At 54.8% G+C, this 25,034-nt stretch overlaps 2 protein-coding genes across 3 annotated transcripts in view; one reads left to right on the forward strand and one right to left on the reverse strand.

Annotated features, from left to right (window-relative positions):
* Nucleotides 1-25,034, reverse strand: part of Myo1f (myosin IF) — a 34,721-nt gene that overhangs the window by 4,957 nt on the left and 4,730 nt on the right. Inside the window, exons 2-22 of the mRNA XM_047531734.1 lie at nt 21,169-21,306; nt 20,645-20,734; nt 20,469-20,563; nt 20,010-20,097; nt 19,826-19,915; nt 16,942-17,073; nt 16,643-16,777; nt 16,282-16,414; nt 15,952-16,148; nt 14,097-14,177; nt 13,894-13,980; nt 13,107-13,193; nt 12,393-12,560; nt 11,163-11,248; nt 7,845-7,926; nt 6,615-6,721; nt 6,102-6,200; nt 5,876-6,020; nt 1,879-1,993; nt 1,622-1,791; nt 112-257 (exon numbers count right to left, since the gene is read on the reverse strand). Coding sequence (XP_047387690.1) covers nt 112-257; nt 1,622-1,791; nt 1,879-1,993; nt 5,876-6,020; nt 6,102-6,200; nt 6,615-6,721; nt 7,845-7,926; nt 11,163-11,248; nt 12,393-12,560; nt 13,107-13,193; nt 13,894-13,980; nt 14,097-14,177; nt 15,952-16,148; nt 16,282-16,414; nt 16,643-16,777; nt 16,942-17,073; nt 19,826-19,915; nt 20,010-20,097; nt 20,469-20,563; nt 20,645-20,734; nt 21,169-21,306 — 2,471 coding nt within the window. The remainder of the gene's footprint in view (nt 1-111; nt 258-1,621; nt 1,792-1,878; nt 1,994-5,875; nt 6,021-6,101; nt 6,201-6,614; nt 6,722-7,844; nt 7,927-11,162; nt 11,249-12,392; nt 12,561-13,106; nt 13,194-13,893; nt 13,981-14,096; nt 14,178-15,951; nt 16,149-16,281; nt 16,415-16,642; nt 16,778-16,941; nt 17,074-19,825; nt 19,916-20,009; nt 20,098-20,468; nt 20,564-20,644; nt 20,735-21,168; nt 21,307-25,034) is intronic.
* Nfilz (NFIL3 like basic leucine zipper) overlaps nt 1-25,034 on the forward strand; it is an 89,928-nt gene that overhangs the window by 1,555 nt on the left and 63,339 nt on the right. The window contains exon 2 of one of the 2 annotated variants that reach the window (XR_007105886.1): nt 577-2,202. The exons of the other annotated variant lie outside the window; for it this stretch is intronic. The gene's annotated coding sequence lies outside the window, so the exon portion shown is untranslated. Of the gene's footprint in view, nt 1-576; nt 2,203-25,034 lie in introns of those variants that run through there. 2 annotated transcript variants of the gene reach the window in all.

The following is a 25,034-nucleotide window of genomic DNA, read 5'->3' on the forward strand; positions in this document are numbered from 1 at the left end:
AAGTGAATAAGGCAGGTAGGGCCGAAGAGGGGGTTACAGTACAGCAGCAGGTAAGACGCTCAGGGTAACAGGTGGGGCAACATGTATGAGAGCAGGGGCAGCTGGCCTCACCTGAGGGAGACTCCCCGGAGGGTCTGAATCTCTAGCTTCTTCTTCAAGACCTCATGCACTTGGCCTTTCTCTGGTCCTTTCTTCACCTTCTCTCGTCCAATCACATACACACACTTGGGGGTCAGGATCAAGTCCCGCTTGATGGGCTGTGGGAATGCAGAACCAGGGTCTGGTGGCTGGAGCCTGGGGCATGAGCAGCCTGGGCCCTGGCACGGGGGTGGTGCAACAGGGGTCAGGTGAAGGAGGTCCCTCCGGGTAAAGGTGTATCAGTTAAAAGTTATGTTAAGAAATACGAAAAAGCTGAGTGAGGGTGTCTTAGTTCAAAAGGGGTGACTGGGCCAGCAGACAGGTACGGGGTAGGTGGAACACCTGCTGGATCTTGGCGCCTTGGCTGGATGACAGCTCTTAGACCAGGTGACAGTGCTTGGGCCTTGTGACTATAGCAGCTTTTCTTTTTTTTTTAAGTGCTGAGGATGAAACCCAGAATCTTGCGCATGCTAAGCATGTGCTGCACCACTGAGCGAGCCCCAGTTCATGTAAAGTCATGGTAAAGATGTCACGAGTGTGAGGTTGTGAAGATCAGGTAAGAGTGTGTCTGCCACAAAACCTGTCCACGGCAGGTGGGCTGTCCATGCAGGCCCTGTGAGAATGTTCACTCAGGTAAATGTAGACAGGTTATCTCAGGGTGCACCTACCACCTGTGGCTCTGGGCGAGTTTCTGGGCTAGGTGGCAGCATATAGGATGTGGGATGTGTCCCTGGTAGATAGGAATGCCCAGCCCGAGTGGGGGTCTGCAGGTGAGGTCTGGGTGCAGCTGTGGGCAGGGGTATCCAGCCTAGGCAGTTAGAGTACACCTGTGTTTAAGGCTGGGCCAGGAGAGTATGCCTCTGTGGTAGAGGTGAGAGGGTACAGATCAGGTAGGACATATCTGTGGAAGAAGCGTCTGGACCAGCTTCTGAGTATACGTAGTCAGTGCTCTGTGGTGTACGGCTGCGCTGGGCTGCCTGGGCCCGGGCACAGTGTACCTGTGGATGGGTGTATCTGGGCCAAGTGAAGGTACACGCAGTTGACAGCTGTATCTAGCCTGGGTAAAGGTGTACCTGATGAGTAGGTGTGTCCAGGATAGGTGAGCATGGTCCTGTGGTGTGGGTTTTTCCCCCAACACAAGGGACGGAACCTAGGACAAGTGCTCTGCCACCTCCCCAACCCTGGAGTGGGCCCCTGGGTGAGATGTGTCTGGCCAGGTAAGGGCATATCTGATGGTCAGGTGTGCCTGGGCTGCATGAGAGCATACTTGATGGACACCTGCATATACGACAGTGGAGTGAGTCCCCGTGGGCAGCTGTGTCTGGGCCAGGTTACGGTGTATCTGTGATAGGCACACGTACACAGGCACAGCCTAGGTGATTATATACCTGTGACCAGGTGTGTCCAGGACAGGTGGGAGTGCCTCTGGTTCATGTGCCAGGCAGGGACAAGGTCTCGATGTGTCTACCTGCTGGTGCCTCACCTTGAAGCGCCGGTCATACTTGGTGACCGAGTCGGCGAAGTCCACACGCTCCCTCTTGCCCAGGAACTGACGCAGCTCAGGCCGTTCCTCCAGCCCCAGGTAGTCCCCAACGAAGTTCCGGTTGATGCTGTTCCGCCTCCGTTCCTTCTTATTGAGCAGGATGTTGGAAGCTGTCAGCACGGGTCAGGGCAGAGGTCAGGCTCTGGCTCTTCCACATCCACCTGTGCCCACCGAGTCTCCTACCCCAAGCCACTCACCTTCCTCCCGCATCTCCTCGTACTTCCGTACTGCCACGTGGCGCCTCCAGGCCTTCTGAATGGTGCGGGCGAAGCCATCGAACTTGCGCTCTCGCATCTCCTCCAGGAGGAAAAGCTGGACAAGAGGGAGCCTAGGTGGGTGGGTCCTGCCCTCTCCCCAGGGGCTGCGGCCTCTGTTTTCCCTGGGTCCACCCCACATGTGTCCAAGTGCACACACACATGCCCATGCCCTGTGGTCACAAACGTTTCCTTCCTCCAGATGACCTGATCTAGTGTTCCCTCCCAGGATTTTTTTCTGCATTAAACTACAGGTGTGGGTTTGTCTCTCTGGCTTCAGATCCCTGCCACTTGCTGCGAGGTCTTGTCCAATACCGTGTGACATCACAGTTCCTAACACTGCTCATTAAGAGAGTGCACACCAAGGGCACCACGGTTTCAGAGATGGTAGAAATAGAAGCCAGTGTGCATCTTAGAAACCATTGTACGCCAGGCATGGTGGCGCATGCCTGTAATCCCAGCTGGTTGGGAGGCTGAGGCAGGAGGATCACAAGTTCTAGGCCAACCTCAGCAACTTAGTGAGACCCTGACTCACAATAAAAAAATACACAAAAGGGTTGGGGATGTAACTCAGTAATAAATCCCCAGTTTAAAAAAAAATACGATAAAGGAAATATGAAAATCTGATGTGCAGGATTCTGATGTGATGGCAACTGTGTAATTGTGCAGTGCACAACCTGAACAACTATACTTGGCAGCCCTGAAAGAAAATTTTTGCAGAAAGCAGTGAAAAGACTTTTGAGTTGTAAGAGTCTAGACCCAGAGAGAACTTAAGAAATAAACTGTAATGCAGTAAGTCAGAGTAGAAATACTGTGAGAATTGACCGTTCATTTGGAATGATGATAGGGGCTCCTAGCAAGGAGGAGAACTGGCTGGATATTAAAATATTACAACTGGGTGTGGTGGCATGGGCCTGTAGTTCTAGTTACTTGGGAGGCTGAGGCAAGAGGAGTGTGAGTTTGAGGCTATTCAGGGCAACATAGACCCCATCTCAAAAAAAAAAAAAAAAAAAAAAAGTACTGATTGTAGAAAAATAAATTTGAGTAAGATAGATGCCTGAGCAACATCCAAGTTCAGATCCAACTTTAGTGATAAAAGGGATAGCATTGTCAGTAGGTGAAGATGGGAAACATTACTGAAAATAAAATTGGGTTTTATGTTAAAAAACAATTAGCACTTCACCCAGAGGGAATTCTGAAATGCACAAATGCCATTTCGCTGTTCAGAACCCTGCTGCCAAGAGCTGTGTCTGATTTTGCTTCTCCACCAGCAATCCACGGGCGTGTGGGTCTGTGGGCAAGGCCGGGTGAGTGCGTCTGAGGTTTGTTGAGGGAGACCATGCAGATCTGGTGGCGGGCAGCGGCCAGGAGCCCCCTCCATGGCCTGTGGCTGTCCTGGGCAGGTGTGACAAGCACCTCTAGACCTTTTGATCTCTGCTCAGTGAAGACGATTCATTTTCAATTTGGGAAATGAATATTCCTGTCTAAAGCACTGGAAATGTTAAGAGGCAAGAGACCTGAATCTGAGTTCCTCCAGGTGCAGTGGGCTGGACCGTGTCCCCCCCAGTCCATGCCCCGTCAGAGCCCACGTATGTGACCTTATTTGGAGACAGGGTCTTTGCAGATGTGATGAAGTTTCGATGAGGTCATCCTAGAGTAGCATGGGGCCTGCCTCCAACTGGACTGGTGCCCTTATAAGAAGACGGGGTTGTGGACACAGACATCAGGGAAAGAGGCCATGTGAAGATGGAGGCTGAGGAGCACCAAAGATTGCTGGCCTCCACCCAAGAGGGAGAGGCCAAGAAAGTCTTCCTGAGAGCCAGCTTGTTCTCAGACTTCTGGCTTCCAAGCCAGAATTTGGTGATCAAATTTTATAGAAACAGAAAAAAAATAAAAATAAAAAGACTTTATATGGGGGGGGGGAATCCAAGCCGAGTGAGTGGTGCACACGCCTGTAATCCCACTGACTCGGGAGGCTGAGGCAGGAGGACCACAAGTTGGAGGCCAGCCTTGACAACATAGCGAGGTCCTGTCTCAAAATTAAAAAGGACTGGGATGTGGCTCAGTGGTAAGAGTGCTTCTGGGTTTAATCAAAAATAAAAAATCAATCAATCACCTAATGTCTTCCATTGTCTCATTATTTCTACCCAGTCCAACTTGCCCAAATCAAAGTCTGCAGACTGAAGTTTTTGTCAGTGTTATCTCAAATAGTCTTTGCTAGTGGTGGTTTTATTTTACCTCTTTTTTTTTTTTTTTTTTTTTTCCTGTTCTGCATCAATTTTTTGGTCTGTTTCTTCCAGACAGATTTAGCAATCTCCAAGTAACTAATCAGCAGGGATTTTCTTTCTCTTCTCTTGCCCTCCTGTTCTCTCCTTTTTCCTTTTCTCCCTCTCTCCTCTCTTTCTCACCTGTTGCAAAGCAGACCATCCCACATGCAGCTTTGGCCTGTGACACGGTTTCCACTGTCGTAACAGCGGCTGCGTTGGGGCTGGAGTTCCTCCTGCCTGGCAAGTGTCACACCCCAGCCCGAGAAGAGCTGCTTTTAAGTCACAGAAACCGAAGGGACCATCTATCAATCTGTGGGCCTCACGGAGTCCAGTGTGGTAGCACCAGGCAGCCAGGTGGGCCCTCAGGGAGCCCTGTCCTCGGGTTTTATTCTTGTCACTGTCACTTTGTGGATGGCACGGCTCCGCCCTTGGGGGAGAGGCTAGGAGGCAACCAAAGCGCTACTGAGGGATCGTCTCCGTGCCTGGCGAGGACGTGGACTAGGGCCTTTGATGCACCCGGGCTCAAGGAAGGTCTTGGAATAAGAAAGTCCCCACATGGACCTACAGTTCAGGCCCAGGAACTTCACATGCTCATGGATGAAGGAATGAAGAAGCGGGTGGCGGCGGGCACCTGTGGTGCTGGCTACTGTGGAGGCTGAGGTGGGAGGATGGAGAGGTGGAGGCCAGCCTGGGGGACGTAGTGAGACAGTGGCTCAAAAGGAATCAGTGTAGGTGCTGACCATATAGCCCATCCTGTAGCGTGCTTGACTAGTATGTGCAAGGGCCGGGGTTCAATTCCCCAGCACCTCCAAGGGGGAAAAAAAAAACATAGGAAATAGTAGGTAGGAAAGGAGGAAGGGGGAGAGGAGAAGGAAACGGAGGGAGAGAAAAGGAAGAAAGAAGGAAAGAAAAGCTGTATGTAGAAAATCATGAATATGAAAGAAAAACAGTCGGGTCATCTCAGGGGAGGAGCACAGGCCAGACCCTGGGTTCCATCTCCAGCACCCCCACCAACAAATAAAACTTGTAATTAAAAATTTTAGACTGCGGGTGTAGCTGGGTGGTGGAGCACTTGCCTAGTGTGGACGAGGGACTGGGTTCACCCTCAGTAACAAAACAACAGAAAAAGAAAAAAAAAAGAAATTAAAGAAAAAAAAAAAAAACGAAAGGAGAAAAGCAATGGGGGAAGGATGAGGGGACAGAGACCTTTGTGGATAGGCGGTGACCTCCCCTGCTTTCCTGGCCACGGAGAACCGTGCAGCAAATGCTTTCTCTGAGCTCCTATGTGCCAGGTACTGTGCAGTGTTTGCTTTGCATCCTAGGGACTGAATCCAGGGTGCTCTGCCACTGAGCTACATCCCCAGACCTTAATTGTTTTATTTTGAGACAGGGTTGAGATTGGCTGAGGCTGGCCTCCAACTTGAGATCCTCCTGCCTCAGCCTCCTGAGTCCCTGGGATTATAGGTGTGCGCCACCAAGCCCAGCACACCTTCCTGTATTGTCTAATCCCAGGTGGGGGGGGACCGTTACTCTCTCCACTTTCCAAATGGGGAAACCGAGGCTTGGAGAGGCAAGGAAGCCTGCCCCAGGTCACAGTGGCCTGAAGGACCCGAGGCCCCGCCACAGGCTGGTCTCTTTCCTTTCTCCCCGTTCTCTCTCTTGCTCACACATACCGACTCTGGGTTCTTGACAAAGACCTTGGTGCTCCCCATCTGGTACTGGTCCGACTCCATGTTGACTGCCTGAAGCAGGTGCTGGACCCCCTGACGTTCATCCCCACGCCACCGTGGCCAGGTCTCTGGGGTGAGAATGGCGTACCTGGAAGCAGAGGGGATGTGGGGCACCTGGGGCAGGGCTGGCTGGTCCTCGTGCTGGGGCGCAGTCGGCCCGGGCGCTCACCTCTGCAGGAACTTGGAGAACTGGCGGCGGTAGGCGAAGCCCGCCCTGCGCACGCGGATGTTCTCCCGCAGGCCCAGGTACTCCACCTGGTGCTTGACCCTGTGGGGAGGGCGGCTGAGACCCTGGGGCCGGGCTGCTGGGGTGGGGATGGTAGACCGGATTTGTGTTGGGGGCTGTTTGGGGTGAGTGCTGAGGAGTGGGGCCTGTGGACAGGGCTCTGGGCTCATCCTGGTGGTTAGTTCTGGGGTCACTTTTGGACTTCGACCCTGGGAAGCTGGGGTGGAAGGTCGTGCTTGTCCCTGGGCCAGCCTATAGCCCGTCTGGGGTCACCCCAGGGGCCGGGGCATGTCGGTCAGTTCCAGGTGCAACCCAGGAGCCCCGAGTGGTTTCGTGCTGGTTCCAGGGGCTGGTCAGGGTTAGTTCTGGGATGGGTCCTGGAGCTGGGGGTCAGTCTGTGACTTCAGTGGCCTGCAAGGGTCCAACCAGAGACCAGGTCTGGTCGGGAGATGTCACCTGCTCTCCTCCCAGTCTCGGGGCCTCTTGGTCTCGTTGGGTTTGATGCAGCGGATGTAGTGGGGGGTGCACCTCTTCAGTGTGGCCACCAGGTCGTTGGCTTGTTTCTGAGACGGAGGAGAAGGCAGGGGTGAGGGGCAGCACAGATGGCCCCCTTTCTTCTCCCCACCCAAGAAGCAGACACACCCATGGCGGTGGGCTCTGCACCCGGTGAGCCGCGGGGGTGCCCACCAAGAGGGGTTGGTATTGTGTGTCTGCCCTGCCCTCCGTGGGGGGCTCTTGCACCTGCCAGGCCCCCATGTTTAGCTCAGCACATAGTAAGTGCACAGGAAATGATTGCAGACTGGGCAGCTGACCATTCAGGGGAAGATGTTGCCCAGAACTTTCTACCTGTCCTTCAGGGAGACGGGTTTTGGAAATGAAGAATCATGTGTACGTGCTTGAGAGGTCAGCCTTGGCTGGTGTGTTTTAGTCACCCCAGGGAGAGAGGGTGGACAGAAAGCAGTTTTGTTCCAGGTGGGAGGGAGTGACCCAGGTCCTGCTGTGCGGCCTTGGCAAGTGACCGACCCTCTCTGAACCTTGGGGGTGGGACTGAGCTAGTGTCTCGTGCGTATTAGTGTCCTGGGCTAGCTGCCAGTACTCAGGAAGCACTCAGAGGAAAGGCTGTTCTCAGCACGGGACCCGGTGTCCACGGCACCGTCGTTCACAATAGACCAAAGATGGGAGCAGCCCAAGGGTCCAGCAGATGGCTAGGTCCGCCCAGACGCTGGGTGCCATCCAGCCGTCAGAAGGAAGGGCATGCTGACGCATGCTGTAACACGCGTGGAGGATCTGGACACGGTGCGCAGTGAGATCAGCCAGCCGGCAAAGGACACGCGGCGGGCACGACCCCACTGGCAGGAGGTCCCTGGACTCATCAGATCACAGAGGCTGGGAGCAGGAAGGGGTTGCCCAAGGCTGGCGGGGCACCTGACAGGTCAGTGTTTAACGGGAACAGAACTTCAGTGTGGGAAGATGAGAACGTTCTGGAGACTGATGGTGGGACGGCTGCACACGACCTGAACGCACTTCACTCCTCGGAACTGCCCACTTAAAAATGGGTAGGATGGTCAATTCCCTGATAGGCGTTTTCCACACTTCCTAAAAGAAGGGCTGGGAGTTTAGCCCAGTGGTAGAGTCCGTGCTTAGCCTGTGCTAAGCCCCACTCTCCCTGGTCTGCCCCAAGCGCACCTTGATCTTAGAGCCGGCAGTGCTGGGACGGCCCTTCTTATCTACATCTAGCTTCTCAGGAAAGAGCATCCGCAGGAAGGCCCTGGGCAGGGGAGAGGAAAGGTAGGAGGTGCAGCTGGACCCGGGCCAGATGGGGCTGCCCCTGAGCCACCATGCAAAACTGGGAGGGGGAGCTGTGGTGCGTGAGGCGGAGGGTTGGCGCTGTCCTTGGCGTTCCTTGATTTATCTGCACCGGTTTCGCTCTAGGATCATGCATGACTTGGGGGGCAAGTAAAATAGATCAAAGTTAAGTAGAAAAATATAACGATCGGTGAGGCATCTCGGGAATCTCCAGGAGGGCTTGTTAACTCACACTGCCAGGGCCCACCTGTTTCTCACTGACAGGTCTGGGCTGGAACCCAATCTTCCCTCCCTCCTTCCCTCCCTCCTTCCCTCCCTCCTTCCCTCCCTCCTTCCCTCCCTCCCTCCTTCCCTCCTTCCCTCCTTCCCTCCCTCCTTCCCTCACCTCCTCCTCCTCTTCTCTCACTCTTTTTTTCTTTTTTTGGTACTGGGGATTGAACCCAGGGGCGCTTTATCACTGAGCTATATCGACAGACCTTATTTTTTACTTTGAGACACAGTCTCACTAAGTCGCTGAGGCTGGCTTTGAACTTCTGTTCTTCCTGCCTCGGCCTCTCAAGTCACAGGACTACAGGTGTGTGCCACCACACCAGGCAGACCAATAATTTCTAATAAGCTCACAGGTGATGCTGGTGCTGTGAGTCCAGGGACCCCACCTGGAGAATCATGGTTCTAGTTCTGTGATTTCCAATATGGTGGCCACTGGTCACATCTGACTATTGAGGTCCTTGAAAATGTGGCCTATTCATAATTGAGACATGCTGCAAATAGTGAAGTACATACTGTAATCCAAAGAACAAGAAATTTAAAGAACAAGAAAATGTAAACTATTTTTTTACATTGGTTTTATGTTATTGGTTATATGTTAGAAGGATAATATTTTGTAGTGGTGCATGACTGGGTAGCTGGACTCAGGAGGCTGAGGCAGGAAGATTACAATTCAAGGCCAGGCTGGGCCACTTGGTGAGACTCTCTCAAAAAAGGGCTCGAGGTAGAGCTCAGTGGTAAAGCACTTGCCTAGTGTGTGTGAGGTACTGGTTCCAATATAGATATATAAGTTTTTTTTTTTGGGGGGGGTATTGAGTTAATAGAACGTATTTAATTTTACGTTTCATGTGTCCACCTTTTCATCTTTTAAGTGTGCTTACTAGAAAATTTAGAACTCTACCAGTAGTGGAAGTGGGAATTAACTGCAGATTGGCATGAGGAATCTTTTGGGGGTGAAACAAACATTCCAAAGTTGAATTGTGGTGAAGGCTGCACTGTTCTGTCAATTTACTACAAATCATTAAACTCTACATTTCATAAATGGGCAAACTTAGTGGTATGGAAATTACACCTCAGTAAGGCTGTTTAAAAATAATCACTTGCATGATGTTGGATATGATTATATTGGACAATCCTGATCTAAACTAATGGCTCTCATACTCTAATGTGCTGGTGGATCCCCTGGAGGCGTGGGAGGGTCTTGTTAAAAAGCAAACTCTGATTCAGTTGGTCTAGGGTGGAGACTGAGATTCTGTGGATGTTCATGGACCTGCATTTCCAACCCTTTAAAGATCCATTTCTTCCTCCCTCCCTCCCTCCCTCTCTCTCTCTGTACTGGGGTTTGAACACAGGGTCTGTCTTTTCTCTCTCTCTCTCTCTGTACTGGGGTTTGAACACAGGGGCACTCTGCCTCTACCATTGAGCTATATCCCAGTCCTTCTTGATTTTATTTTGAGACAGTGACTTGCTAAATGGCAGAGACTGGCCTTGCACCTGCAATCCTCCAACCTCAGTCTCCTGAGTCACTGGGATTACAGGTGTGCACCACCACACTGGACCACTGTCCTCTTACTTATACAGATGCATTATGAAAGTTGATGCTACCAAGATGAAGTCTATCCTGTCAGACCCTGACAAAATCGGAGGCGGGAAGTTATGAAGGGAGAGAGCGCGTGCCTGCTGTCGGGACAAGTACTTCCCAGGCTCGGGAGGGATTTTCCTTGTTCTATACCCTGTGCTATATGCATGCCTCCTACGTGTGCATAGGTCTGTGTAGCAAAGTTGATCTTAACGTCGAGACTGCAGTAATTCAGACAAGATGGCCTGGACGGAACACTGGTGCAGTAACAGCATCTCCTGCCCTGAACTGATGCTGCCCGGAGCTTCCAGGTCCAGGGAACGCCATGTCCAGGGAGCTGATGTGTGCTTCTCCCTTCTGGTCTTGGAAAGCTTCCCCTCGCCCCGCTTCTTTGAGCATGCTCATAGTTTACTACGGCACATGTATTCCCACCATGATGCACGGCTCTTCCCAGATAATTCCACCTTTGAGCATCTCTGTTATTTAGGTTGACATTATGTTTTCTTTGTTTTCTAGTTCAAGTTCAGACTCCCCACTGGGCTGGCCCTCTGGTGAGAGCAGCTGTGTTTCCTGACTTCTCCCTGCAGAGTGTAAATGGTGCCCAGGCTTGCATAACTTCTTGAGGTATAAAAAGTTAAATGAAGGTGGCACACGCCTATAATCCCAGCTTCTTGGGAGGCTGAGGCAGGAGGATCACAAATTGGAGGCCAGTTTGGGCAATTTAGCAAGACCCTATCTCAAAATAAAAAAAAACAAAAAGAACAGTGGTAGGACTGGGGTTGCGGCTCAGTGGCAGAGCGCTTGCCTAGCACGTGTGAGGCACTGGGTTCAATTCTTGGCACCACATAAAATGAATGAATAAAATAAAGGCCTATGAACATCTAAAAAATATTTTTTAAAAGTACAGTGGTAAAGCACCCTGGGTTCAATCCCTTGCTAAGTTAATAAATACACAGTTTCCGATGACAGAAACTGGTAGGCAGCTGCGGCTAGGAGGGCGGAGTCGTACATGTTCACACGGAGACAGAGTTCCTTGTGTCTGAAGGGCAGCAGTCCACAGTGGACGCTGGGGCTCCAGAGGGAGATGTGAGGAACCCATCTCAGGTGTCCCTGCTGGGGACCCTGAGTACCTGAGCTACTCCCCCGACCCCGTGCTGTGGATGGAACCCAGAGCCACAAGCATGCCAGACAAACGCTCCTCCGCTGAGCTACGTGGAGGTACCCCGGCCACACAGCCACCCCCACACAGTCAGCGCCACAACGGGCACTCTTGGGGGATGGAGTGGTCCCCAGTCCTCCCCCCGTCCCCACAGGGGTTCTGCCTGCAGGCCCCAACACCCGGGGCCACTCACTGCTCACTGGTCTGCATCAGCTCTATGAGGTCAGAGAAGAGAACATCCCGGTTCCTCTCGCAGAAGCCGCTGACATCGTAGGAGACCTGGAGGGAGGGGTGTTGGGGGGAGTGAGGGCCAGAGGCTGGGTGCGCGGGGGTGGGGTGATTACAGCCAGGTGGTCAGGGGTCCCCTGGGGCCCACTCTGTGGTGAGAAGATGGGGGTTAGCTACAGCTCTAGTTTGGGGGGATCTATTGTTCATAATAGAGGGTTGCGGGCTACCACTGGTGCCAGGCCTCCCTGGTGGTCTGAAGTTCAAGTTCAAGTTGGAATGTGTGACCGCAAGTCACAGGTGAAGGGAGGCGGTATTGAAATTCATATTAGTGGGGAAGGGGCTGCCCTTTGGATCAGAGACAGGGCAGGGTGGGAGTTGTTCAGATTGGAAGGCGGGGAGCTGCAGCCCAGGCAGGGGTCCCCAGGGGTCTGCTGCTTGATATTAACTCAGAAGGTTGGATTACCTCGTCCTGGTCACTTGGGGGCTGGAGGTGCTGTGTTTAGGGGGGTTTCCAGGTCTGGCTGTAGATGGGGGGCAGTGTGGGGGTGGCCAGGTTGTGGGCTGGGTTTGCTTTCTAAACTGGGGGCTCTCTACAGACCTGCTTTTGCAGCCTTGGCTGAGGACAGGGGATGGTGGGAGGCAGCATGGGCAGGGGCCCCAGGGAATGTCAGGAGCATGAGGAGACAGGGGCAGAGGCCAGGGACCCTTCCAGTAGCCTTGGGTAGAAGTCTGTAGGGAGCTTGCAGCACGGGCTTGGGGGCCTGGGAGATTTGCTTTCCAAACTGGGATCAGAAGGCAGGGGTCCAGAGTCAGGGGGTTCTCTGGGCATAGGGGAGGGCACAGTGGTCTGCTGCCCAAGTTGTTCTGCCATGTCTACTGGGGGAGCTGCCCTTTTGGTTGAGCAGGCTGTGGCCATGATCGGGGACCAGTGAATTTCCATGGCCCTGGCTGGGGGAACACGGCAATTCTGGGGAAGGGTTGCCGGGTTCGGTCGTGGGTGCGGTCCATGGGCTCATCATTCTGGTCAGTAGGGAGAGGGCTGGAGGAGGATGTCGGTGGAACCCTGCAGCGCTGGCTGGGGGTCCCGCAGGATCCTTCCTGTATGGGTGCAATCTGGAGCCCTTGGGGTCCGTGAGGGGCCCCCTGGGGCCCCCCGCAGCTTGGGCAGGGGCAGGGGCAGGGGCGGGGCACGCACTTTGCCGGCGTAGTGGTGGATGACGAAGCCCGCGCTCCAGCTGTTGAAGTGCTCGTGGGTGCCCACGGCCGCCTGCAGCTTCTGCAGCAGCGTCTGGTCGGCGCCTCCGCCTGTGGCGTGCATGGTGGCGCACACGTCGTCCAGCACGCTCATGATGCCCGGGGGACTCTGCCAGGGCGAGCAGGGGCAGCTTAGCCTGCCCCACCGGCTCTCCAGCCCCGAGAGGGAGCCAAGAGGTGGACAAGGGCAGAGGGCTGGGGCGTGCGGGAGGGGGTGTCCCATAGGAGCGCCAAAGGCGGCAAAGTGCGTGCGTAACAGGAGACCCTGGGCTCCTTTCCAAGGGTTGGAGAGAGGGGCTGGTGGTGGCAGGGGACCTAGGTGTGTGTGTGTGTGTGTGTGTGTGTGTGTGGGTGTGTGTGTGTGTGTGGTGGGGGTGGGGTGGGGGGCCTGCTGTGGGAGCTCTATGGGGAGCTGGAGGGAGTGGGGACCCACAAGGAATTCATGACTGACCCCCCTGAGCCCAGGGGAACGTCCAGTGAGGAAATGACAGCTGAGCAGAGGGGCGGAGGCAGGCATCGGTGGCTGAGGGGATAGTTCAGTTGTGCTCTATCCGCTGGAGACATGGCCCAGGCTAGAAGGGCCCTGGGGGGCCATAACCCTCCCAGGCCCAGCTCCAGGGCCCAGTGAGACCTCTGGAAGTCAGTCAGTCCTCACCAGCTTGTTTTCAATGAGGTCGCACACGACTTTGTTGTTGAAGTACTCGATGGGGGTCCAGCGGATGCCCTCCTGTACGTACTCCTCCTGGGGGGAAGGGGGCCGGGAGGGGAGTGCTCGCAAGAGTTGTGCCCGTGCGCCACCTCTGCACCTAGGCCTGTCTCTGGCCCTGTGTGGGGCAGGCAGAAAGTGCCAGGGAACCATGTCCCTGCCTCTGTCCTCACTGACCGACAGCCAGCAGGAGCTGGTGGATAAACGACCCAGCTTTCCAGACAGAGGGAGATACAGTGGGGTCCCTGCAGGGGCTACAGTTGGGATGTTGAATGTCCCCAAAAGGCCTGTGTGTGGATGGCTTGGTCCACAGAGTGGTGCTCTTGGGAGGTGGTGGCACCGTTGGGAGGCGGGGCCCAGTGTGAGTCTTTGGGGGGGTGCCCCTGAGGGGGATTATGGGACCCCACCCCCCTCCTTTCTCTCTTGCTTCCTGGCCACGAGGTGAGCAGTTCTGAGCAGTTTGTTCTGACGTGTGCCATCTGGCACCCCCACCAGAGGCCCAAAGCTAGGAGTCCATCGGTCTCAGACTGGAATCTCCAAAACTGTGAGGCAAAACACACCTCTCTCTCTCTAAGTGGATGATGTTGGTATTCCGTGGCCATGATGGAAAGCTGGCTGGCAAAGGGCAAGCAGAGAGGTGGGAACCAGGGGCTGGGTGTCCCCCGCTGGCTCAGTGACTCTCGAGGTCCTAATCCACCTCAGTACCCATCCCTGGCCACTTGGCTGCCCTGCCCACCTGCTCAGCCTTCAGGGTGAGCTCGATAAAGATTTGTTGCAGCTTTTCATTGACGAAGTTGATGCAGAACTGCTCGAAACCGTTTTTCTGCAAGGGAGGAGTAGGGTTCCTCCATCAGTGAGCTGACGCTAGGTGGCCACGGGCTACCCCGAGGTCGCAGGGAGAACAGAGGTGGGCTGGGGTTGGCGGTGCAGTGGCCAGACCTGGAAAATCTCGAAGCCGTAGATGTCAAGGACTCCGATGCTGTACTCCTCCTGGGGCTTCTGCATGGCGCGGTTGATGGCCTGCAGCGTGGGCGGGGACAGCCGTCAGTGGGCCTCAGGCCAGCACTCTCCTGATGTGCTCTTGGTCCGCTTGTGGCCCGTGTCCCCTCTCTCCAGTTTCTCTCTAGCGCCATGTCCAGTCCTCCCACCTTGTGATCAGTCACCCTTATGAGAGATCAAGTGCTCGAGGATCGGGGTTCCCGACCTGGGAGCCACCTCTGCCATTAAACCTCTCCATGTCTGTTTCTCATCTCTAGAGTGAATTAATAAGCCAGGCGTGATGTCACACCTGTAGCGCTAGCACTCAGGAAGCTGTGGCAGGAGGATCCCTTGAGACCAGGAGTTGGAGACCAGCCTGGGCAGCATAGTGAGACCCGTCTCAAAAAATAAATTAATTACAAGAATGGATTACTGGGCTGGAGTTGTGGCTCAGTGGTACAGTGCTTGCCTGGCATGTGTGAGGCCCTGGGTTCGATACTCAGCACCACATATAAATAAATAAAATAAAAGATCCATTGATGACTAAAAAAATATTTTAAAAAAATGGATCACTTATAGCGACTAGTGGGTTGGGGGTATAGCTCTGTGTTGGATCACTTGCCTAGCATATGTGAGGCCTTGGGTTCCACAAAAACTAATTAAAAAGCAACTATAGCCGGGCACAGTGGTGCACGCCTGTCATCCCAGCAGCTCGAGAGGCTGATGCAGGGGATCACAGGTTGGAGGCCAGCCTCAGCAACTTAGTGAGACCCTGTCTCAACATGAAGAGAAAAGGACTGGAGATATAGCTCAGTAATGAAGTGCCCCTGAGGTCCATTCCCAGCACCAAAACCAACCAAAAAAAACAGGTATAGGTTGGTAGGAATGCTTGGGACCAGAAGTGTTTCCAAGTTTTGATTTTGGAATATTTGCAGGTATATCATGAGATGTTTGGGGGATGGGACCCAGGCCCAAACACAAAACTCATTTCTTCTATATGCACTTTCTACACATAGCCTGAAGGTCATTTATACAATATCTTTAGTGTAACTGCAATTTTTTTTTTTTTTTTTTTTTGGTACTGGGGATTGAACCCAGGGGCAATTTACCACTGAACTACATCTCCAGCCATTTTTATTTTTTATTTTGAGACAGGGACTTCCCAAGTTGCTTAGGGACACACTATGTTGCTGAGGCTGGCTTCGAACTTGTGATCCTCCTGCCTTAGCCTCCTGAGTCACTGGGATTAAAGGTTTGTACTGCCGTGCCTGGCCATACCTGCATTTTGACAGTCTGTGAGGTCAAGGGCAGAGTTTTCCACTTGTGGTATGTTTCGGTGCTTTGGATTTTGAAGCATTTTGGATTTGGCATTTTGGATTAGGGATGCACAATTCTGTGCCCTTTGGGTCTTTTTCTGAAGATTAATGAAGGTGATGCACAGCTCAGGACCACGCCCACGATGTGCGGCATGGGATTTGTTACTCTCATGATTGTTATTGGCCCTAACATGTCCTGTTCCATTCTGCCCCCATCTGTCCATCACTTGTCCCCTTGACACCCCTCCTCCTGGCTCTCAAATGCACCCACCCCTCTCCATCCCCATTGCCTGGCCCCAGTTCAGCCCCTTCCTTCTGGGGCTCCATGCCACAGCCAGAGGGAGCTTCCGTCTATCCTCTGCTGCCCGTGCTGAAGGTCGCCTCCTTTCCCAGCCAGGAATCAGTGAGATGACGACAGTCAAGTCCACCTCTTCCTCTTGGTGGGCATGGGGTACCCACCTGACCCACAGCCCAGGTCCCGGAGCGCAGGTTCCACTCACCTCCACCAGGAAGTCAAAGAGGCGGGCATAAAGTCCCTTGGCCAGGGCATCGCGGGTGTAGGCTGCCTGCTCCACGTTGAGGGTCACGTTGATGGACTCACTGCGCCCGCCCCAGCGGCTGTCCATCTTGCGGCTGGTCAGCTTCTCCTGCAGCCGCCCGCTGTCAATGCCCAGCAGGTAGGCAGGAAAGGCCAGAACTGCCAGGCCAGGGCAAAAGGGGACAGCGGTCAGCCCAGTGACAATGACATTGTCCTTGTGGGTTCTGAACCAGGAGGAAGCAGTCCGCACACGCAGGCCTGCCTCCCCTCCCTCCCCAGTACCCGCACTCACGGTCTGTACTCTCCACCTGGGCATAATTCCCCTCTTCACAGAAGCTGATGTTCCCCAGGTGCAAGATGCCTGCCACCAGCTGCAAAACCAGCTGCTGGATGCTGGGTGGGATCCCAATGACTTGCATGGCACTCTGTGGGTACAACAGGGAAAACCAACCTTGGTCTCCACCCTGCCCCTGGGGTCAGCCACCTGGGGCCACAGCCTAGATTCAAGGAATCGGGACATTCATTCACTTGCTGTGTGACCTTGGACAAGTCTCTGTACCTCTCTGGGCTTCAGTTACATTATTTATAATGTGAGAGGGTATTCCCTGGGCTTAGGGGACCGGCTGAGGGCTGCAGTGGTGTCTGGTGCTCACCAGGGTCTCGCCGAAGTCGCTCCTGTCATCGGTGCCATCCACCTTGTAGGTGTCTGACTGGTTGAGGTAGTAATAGTAGTCGGGCGTCATGAGCCCCAGGTTCTGCCGCTGCTCCTGCGAGGCCCCGTCCAGCAGCTGGAGGGTGTGCGGTACTCATGTTTCCGGAGCTGGCCCAGCGAGCCCTTGAACTCCCCAGTCCTCTCTCATGGGCCTCCTGGACTCCGACCTTCCCATCATCTCCCTCCCCGACCCCTGCATTCCAGTTAGGGTTCCCAGCCCCACGGGCCCCTTCCCCGCACCTGGTAGTAGATGTGGAAGTTCCTCTCATTTTCATTCTGCATGACCACGCGGGACTTCTCCAGCAGGAAGTTGGAGATCCTGCCCCCATCGGGCTCCCCGCCACGGCTAAACTGGATCTCAAAGTACTTGCCCTGCAGACATCAAGGATCCCAATGATAAATGCTGGCAGGGTTGGGGGCCGACAGGAACATTTATACCCTGGTGGTGGGGTTGTGAACCCGTGCGGCCACTATGGAAGTCAGTGTGGACCTTCCTCAGGACTAGGAGTGGAACCCCATGTGACCCGGCTCCTCCACTCTGCCCTTGATCCAGAAGAACTAGAGTCATTCTACTAGGTTGAGCTGTGCACACCCACGTTTATGGCAGCACAGTTCACAATAGCCAAACCGTGGAACCAGCCTAGCTGCCCTTCGACAGGCGAGTGGAGGAAGGAAACGTGATCTGTGTACACGATGGAGCTTTACTCAGGCGCTTTCCTTTCTACCACCGCCATCCAATAACAACACAAATTCCATAAAGAAGAACGAAATTATGTCATTTGCAGGAAAACGAATAGAACTCGAGATCATTATGTTAAGCAAAATAAGCCAGACTCAGGAAATCAAGGGTCATTTGGTACAGGTGGAATTGAGAGGAAAAAAGGAGAAAAAAAGGTGGAGTGGATCTCATGAAAACAGATGGGAGAACAGCCAGGTAGAGGAAGGGCGTGGGGGGTGGGAAGGGGAGTCCTGGGGAAGGAAGCTGACCAAACGATGTGATGTGCATGTACAAATGCCTAACGGCGAAGTCCACTTTTGGTATAATTATAATGCACCCATAAATGATATCGTCCTGAATTCCCAAGAACCACATTAATCCCCAGGGTCAGGAGGGCAGGTGGGGCAGACTAGGGAGGGGTCTCATGGACCTGGCTTCTCTTGCCCTCTTCCTCATTTGGCCTTTCTCTTCCTACACCCACTTATAAACTGCTTGTTCTTTTCGCCAGCTGCTTCCCTCGGGCCTTTGCTCAGATGCTCCAGGCCTCGTGATCATCAAGGCCCTCCACCATAACACAGAGGCCTCCAGATCTCTGCGGGATGCTGTGGATCCCTGTGGTCCTTTGGAGTGTCCTGTTTGCTCTCCCTGAACCCAGAACCAGGTCCCCCCAAATCCCCTTTTGGGTTCTGCCCCCGGCCAGAGGTTAGAGGACTGAAGGTTCTCTTCTTTCTATCACCTCCATCCAGTAATACAAATGACATCATCATCTTACACAACACCTGTAGCATGTAACAACTATTTATTCTACTGTACTCTAGAATTATAAAGTAAAATGCACATATGTTTTGATGATCATCCATCATGTTTTTTGCGTATTAGTTTGAAAACAACATTATGTGATTCCATTTAGAGGACGTTCTAGGGCAGGTGGAACTAATATATGGCAAACAATAAATCAGAAGAGTGGTTGCTTCTAGGGGGGTTTGCAGTAGAGGTTGACGAAGGGGCCGAGAGGGAACTGTCCGGAGTCATGGCGATGGTCTGTACGCTGACACGCGCTGTACAGGTGTATGTATTTGTCCAGACTCTTTGGAGAGTGCTCCACTTTGGATATATGTATTTTGCAGTGAAGCAAGGATTAAAGACAGGCAGTCAGGGGCTGGGGTTGTAGCTCAGTGGTAGATCACTTTCCTAGCATGTGTGAGGCACTGGGTTCGAGCACCACATAAAAATAACAAATAAAATAAAGGTATTGTGTCCATCTACAACTAAAAAAATATTTAAAAAAAGACAGGCAGTTCGTGTAGATAGGTAATTGGGTCTGATCGTGAAGATGGAGGCTGGTTTGGGTCTGGGAAGCTGAAGGCCGCCTCTGGGGGTTGAAATGTTAATGCCTCCAGAGCCCTTCCTCCACCCTTACCAAGAAGACCTGCCCCTGCTCCAACCTGTTGGTAATGTAACCTGTCCTAGGATTGTCCCTCCCTGAGGGGAGTTGTAAACATTGTTAATTAAAGCCCTCTGGGCTGCTGCCTGCCTGGCTCACTCCATTTGGCCCTTCCCCCGGCCACCTGCTTCTCACATTCTGGCCATCCCACCGGCATCTCCTGGGCCTAGTCAGGAAGGAGAGAGAGGGGGAAGAGAGCAGGAGAACAAAGAAAACCTAATGGGTATAAGGGGGCAGGACCCTCCCACTCCTGGGGGTACCAGGACAGCAGCTATGGTCCACTTGTCCCTCCCGGCCTCTTCACTAATGTTCAAACTTCAACATGGGAGGAAGAAGAACTCGTCACTGATATCAGGTGGTATCAGCAGTATGCAGTTAAAAGTAATAAAAGCTGTAAATTTATACTCAACAGTGACCAGTGATCTCCATGCTGAAGTGTTTGGGTAGGGAGAGGTGTGGGGTCTGCTTACTTTGCGGTGTTACCATCAACTCCATTTTATGGATGAGCAGGCAGAAGCCTCAGGATATTACATCGGTTTTTTTCAATTGGGCCACATGGTTAAACAGTGACAGAATGAGACCATAAATCCAGATCTGTTTACCCAGCCCGTGACACACATACAAAAGAAGCTCAAGGACTCTTTATTGAAAGGAGAATGGGGGAATAAATTGGACCCGAAATCTGAAAAGGAACAGATTTCATGGCTGCAACCAGGGGAGTGTTTAAGCCCGTTACACCGAGGTGTCATGGCCTCCATGGTCCTGTCAATGGGGGACTCCTTTTCAAATGGACCATAAGTAGGAAGTGAGTCTCCCATCCAGAAGTAGACATTTCCTGCTAAAGTTTCACAGGGCTGTAGTCTTGGCTGTGTGTGTGTGTGTGTGTGTGAGAGAGAGAGAGAGAGAGAGAGAAGGTTGGCATGGAGGGAGCAGCTGCTCCAGGTGGGGTTGTAGAGACTTACAAATCGGCTGGAATTGTTATTGCGCACGGTTTTGGCATTGCCGAAGGCCTCCAGCAGGGGGTTGGACTGCAGGATGATGTCTTTGACATGCTGGGGACAGAGGCAGGTGGACAGAGGTCACTCTGGGTCAGGTGGGGTGGAGATGCAGCTGGGAGAGACCCAGCCTGTCCTGTTGCCGCCTCACCTGGACCTTCTCTCCCCCACCAGACACCTTGGAGATGTAGCCCATGATGTATTTTGCAGCCACCGTCTTCCCAGCTCCGCTCTCTCCACTGGGGTAGAGGAGGAAAAGCCGTCAGCAGGTGGGGGTGGTGAAAAGCGCCTGACCTGTCACTCATTCATTGATTGAGCACCTGTGGTGTGCCAGGCACTATTCCAGGTACTGGGAAGACAGTAGTGAATGAGACAGATGAAAATCCCTGTGCTCATGGACTTGACATTTAGAAGGAACAGATGACCAGTGGCAGAATGAATAAATAAAATGTATCGGGAGCGAGATGGTGAAGGGAAGCAAACCTGGGTGGAGGGGAGGGCAGAGAGGGACGGCATGGCTGTTTGGATTGGGAGCTCCAGGCAAGCCATGCTCGGGGTAGTGATGTCTGGCGGGTGCCTGGGCGGGAGGGTGCAGAACCCCACCCCGTACCTGATAATGACGCACTGGTTCTCGCAGTCGATGAGCATGTTGCGGTACATGTTGTCCGTCAGGGCGTAGATGTGCGGGGGGTTCTCGTACTGGGCCTGGGGGGGCAGGTCAGGGCTCAGCCCGGGGCCAGGGGCTGGGGCCTTGGGGTCTCTCCTCCCGCCCGGCCCCAGCCTCACCGCGCCCTGGTAGAGATCAATCTCACGGTCGGTGAAGTAGGGCATCTGCTTGAAGGGATTCACGGAGATGAGCACCGAGCCGATGTAGGTCTGGGAGATGGTTAAGGACCACGCAGTGTCCTGGTGGGCTTTGTCCCTCGAGGACCCCTAGGCCTCATTCTGCTCCCCCGAGGATTCCCAGAACCCCATTACTCAGAGGGGGACACAGGATGTTCAGCTGTACCTCGAGTCTCTTAGGAAAAAACGGCTGTGTCCAGAAAGTGGGGCTGTGCTGAGCTGCCGCGGGGCAGGGGGGTAGTGACAGGTACAGCCACCCACAGTAGAGCCCCACTGTCACTATCTGTTCACTGTGTCCAGCCCAGGGCCACAACACCCATCCCAGTCATGGCCCAGGCCCTCCGTGTCTTTCTGAGCTGCATTGTCCCTGAATGTCACCACCGGCCAGGCCATCCCTCTCTATGCCCATTCGTCCCCCTGTCCCCGCATCCCATCCCTGCCTGCCCCCTGCCCACAGCCCAGGGTACGAAGATGTAGTCGTCCATGAAGCGCTTGCGCAGGTTGCCCACGATGGCGTCCTCGGTGATCTGGGGCAGCAGCACCATGTCGTCCACGCCACTTTGCTTCACGTTGTGGCTTTGCCAGTGGAAGCGCTCCTTGCTGCCCTGGGTGTGGACAGTGGGGCAGCTTCTGAGTGGGCTTCACCTTAGCCACCGCGGTTCCTCCCCCACCTCAGGCTTCCCACCGAACCAGAAGGGCGGCTCAGGTCCACCCCTCAGACCTCTTTTTTGGTCCTTCTATCCATCCATCCCTCCGTTAGGACCTCCTGGTCATGGAGGAGACAGACACCAGCCCCAGTGGGGCCCTGACAGGCTGCGGAGAGGAGGAGGGAGGCGGAGGCTTGCTGGGGGCCCCCCACCCTGGTTCTCACTTCCTTCCCCCTCCCTCCCGCCTGGCCCGGCTGCTCTCTGACATTTGACCTGCCGTGCACCCCTTTCCCCTTGAGGAGGCCTCCTCCCTCCCTCCGCCCACGCGATCATGCCATCCTGCCTCCCAACCTTGACTGTGACCTCTGTCCTGTGACCTGCTGTCACACTCTTCCTCGTCTCTGCCCATGACACCTGGCCCAGCCTCCCTGCCGCCTCTGCCACATTCTCTTTCTTCCAAATGCTTTCACCTTGTTCCTTACCAGCTCCAGCACCTTCCTACGCCCCCATTTTCCCTTTCCTCCCTCGGTTTTCCACCAGCTTCTTGTGGCCCCGTGGAGGACACTCAGGTGCTGCCAAAACCTCTCCCCTGGGAAGCCTGCCTGGGATGCTTGCTCCTCTTAGCCCAGGGGAATTCATCCAGTGCTCAGACTCAGGGGCTGTCTCAGCCACGTCCGCATTCGGGACACCCCTGCCAGGCAGGGGTTGGCATCCTGAAGCTTCCCTGTCTGGTAACTCAGGCTCTGAGGTGTCCCTCCTTCAGGAGGTTCCCCATCCCAGGCCAGGGGCTTCTGGAGGCTGGGGCTGGGGCGGAGTCCTTTCCTAGCCCCAACGGGAGGATCTGCTGAATGAACCAGGTCAGAGGAAAACCCCAGCACAAAGGGAGCTGGGAACCAAGGTCAAATCTCCAAGAGGACCCATGTTTCCAGCAGATGTCAGGGTGTGGAGGTGGCGTTTGGGCAGAGAGGATACAGGCAGGATCAAGCAGGAGGTGGTGTGTGTAACTCGAGGACAGAGGGCGACAGGTCAGGCCCGGAGTGGGAGGGTCCTGCTGAAGAGCCCATTTCTCTGGGGGCCCCAGGGATGCCCGAGTGGAGGAGGGGCACAGTCAGATTCCCGACCGGCCATCGCCCAGGAGGTGGGTGGTTGAGGATGCCCTGGGCGTGGAGTGAGCCCAGCCCTTGGTGTGGGCTGGGCCTGGGTCCGAATCCTGGCGAGGCGTCCGACTGTGCTGTGGGCCTCCCACTTGTAAAGTGGGGAGGGCGGCCCTGCTCCCCAGGGCTGAGGATGGAATGCTCTGGGCAACCAGGTGGGAACGGGTACTCCCGCCTGGCGCCGGGGGGTGTGAAGATCGAAGGGCTGAGGGGCGTCTGACAGAATGAACCTTCACCAAGCGCCTGTGATGTGCTGAGTCTGGGGGACCAACACCACAGCCGTCCTCACATCGTCCCCGTGTGAGGGACACTGAGGCTCGGGCGTGGTGTGGCTCGGCTGAGGACATTCGCCTAAGGGCATGGCGAGGCGTCTGGGGTGGAGAACTCGAGGCCCAGCCTCTGACAGTGAGAGCAGACTTCTGCTAGGAAGGGGGTGTGGCCCCACAGGGCAGGGGCCTGCGGGGCATGAACCGCCTGGGACCGGCAGGGGCGGGAGTCAGCGCCTGGACACCTCGACGTGCGGGCGAGTTGTCCCTGATCCAGCCTGCCCGTGGCTGGGAGCTGTTCTGGCCCCTGGCCGCCCTCCCACTCATTCAGTCCTCGGGAGCTGGAGCAGCTGCGGGATCTGCCAACTAGAATCACTCCTGCGAGGACTCTTCCGGCCGCGCGCTGTGACCTCCCAGGCCGGGCGGAGGTAGTCCCTCTGCCAGAGGCCCTTCCTGGCCTCATCCATGCCAGTCCATCCTTTGTGACATGGCTCAGGGGACATCCCCACTGCCTCCTGAGTGTCCCTCAGCACCCCCCTGCTGGACCCGGGCACCCCAGCTCATCTGAGTCCCCAGGGGCGGGGGACTGCGGCTGAAGGAGGTGTCAGGCTGAGTCTCGAGGAAGGAAAAGTGGGAGCAGGAGAGTGGGTGGGGGTGACGTCCTCCAGAACCGGCTCCTGAGGCGCCTGGGTGTCAGGCCTGAGCGTGGAGCTGGCAGCCTGGCTGGCGCTTTGGACATCCCCGGGGAGGCCTCGGAGAGAAGGAGGGGCAGTTGTGGACTGGGGAGCCCAGAAGGGGTGCCACCTCAGTCCTTCATTTGGATGAGGGTGGAGAAGGAAGGGCGGGTGGGAGGGGGACTGAATGAGGACATGGTTTGGGCTTAAAGGTGAAGGACAAAGGGTGACCTAGCAAGAGAGGCTGGTGACCAACTCAGGGAGGGATGCTTTGGAGCATTTCTGTCGCAGAGATGGGGATATGACTGTCACTTCGTGGGTGGGGGCTCCGAGTGAGTGCTGAATCTACACACAACTAGTGGTCCTGCCTGCAGCCCCTTCCCCACCCAGGCAGGTGCTCATATAAGTGACAAGCCTGTTCTTAATCACTGGAGCCCAGAACCAAGTTGTGTTATGCATAAACTGGAAACCTGTACTGGCTAATGATCCTAATCAAAATGCTTGGGACCAGAAGCGTTTCAGAGTCTTTTTTAAAAATTGGGCGTATTTGCTTATTCATAAAGGGATGTCTTGGGGATGGACCCAAGACTCAATGTGACCCTCATTCCTTTCCCGTGTGTCCACACCTGCTCGGACACTGTTTTTAGTGCACCTGTGTCTTGACTGCCACCTGTGGCGTGAGGTCAGGGCTGAGATTTTGCACTCCTGGCATCCCGTCAGCACTTAAAACTTGCAGATTTTGGAGCATTTTGGACTTGCGAGTTCTGGATCAGGTCAGCTCAGCCTGCACATGTTTAGCCTGATTGACACCCGCTGCCTTTTCCAGCCACATGGCCACCAAGTGCAAAAGGAGATTTTAGTTTTTCCAGATTTGACTGAGTTCAACGTCTGGGAAGCTGACATCCCCCAAGGTCACACTGCTAGTGCTGTCAAAGTGGCCACTGTACCATCCACTCAGTACTGGCCTGCAGGTGGGTCCCCTGTTTACAGGTGGCCCACCTGGAGGCAGTCTTGCTGCACTGGCCTGAGGATGTCTCCTCTGCAGTACTGGGGGCCACATGAGTTCTTTTGGGGAGTCTGCTTGTTCCCTGGTCTGGATTGCAACACCTGGTGGGGGCAGGGGGCGTGTGGCTCTGTGGCTGTGAGGAGGGCGGGGCCGGGCAGGGGCCGAGCTGGGGCTGCCAGGGTTGGAGCCACCACCAAGGGAGAGGGGTGGGGAGGGAGGGAGACTCCCCAACCCCAGCTAGACGCTCCAGGGCCCTGGGGAAGGTTGCCAGGGACCCAGGGTCAGAAGTCAGCTTGGGAGGGGAGGAGGTGAGAGGTGTGAGCAGGTGTCAGACTCTTTGGTTGGGAAGAGGAAGAGGCTAGGAGCCCGGGAGAGGTGGGGTCAGTGTGTTTCCTGTTTTCAAGGCGGGAGAGCAGAGCGTGTTGGTGAGGAGAGGAGGGAGATCAGGAAGTGGTGCCCCTCATCATCAGTGGGCTCGGGGTCTGCTCCTTGTCTGAGCCGATGGCTGGGGGACAGGAGGTGGATTCTGTCTCCGAGGGGCTCGAGTGGCAAGGTTGGAAAACAGTAAGGCAGTCGTAAATCCCCG

Source organism: Sciurus carolinensis, chromosome 17, assembly GCF_902686445.1.
Source record: "Sciurus carolinensis chromosome 17, mSciCar1.2, whole genome shotgun sequence".
In the NCBI taxonomy this organism is placed as follows: Eukaryota; Metazoa; Chordata; class Mammalia; order Rodentia; family Sciuridae; genus Sciurus; species Sciurus carolinensis.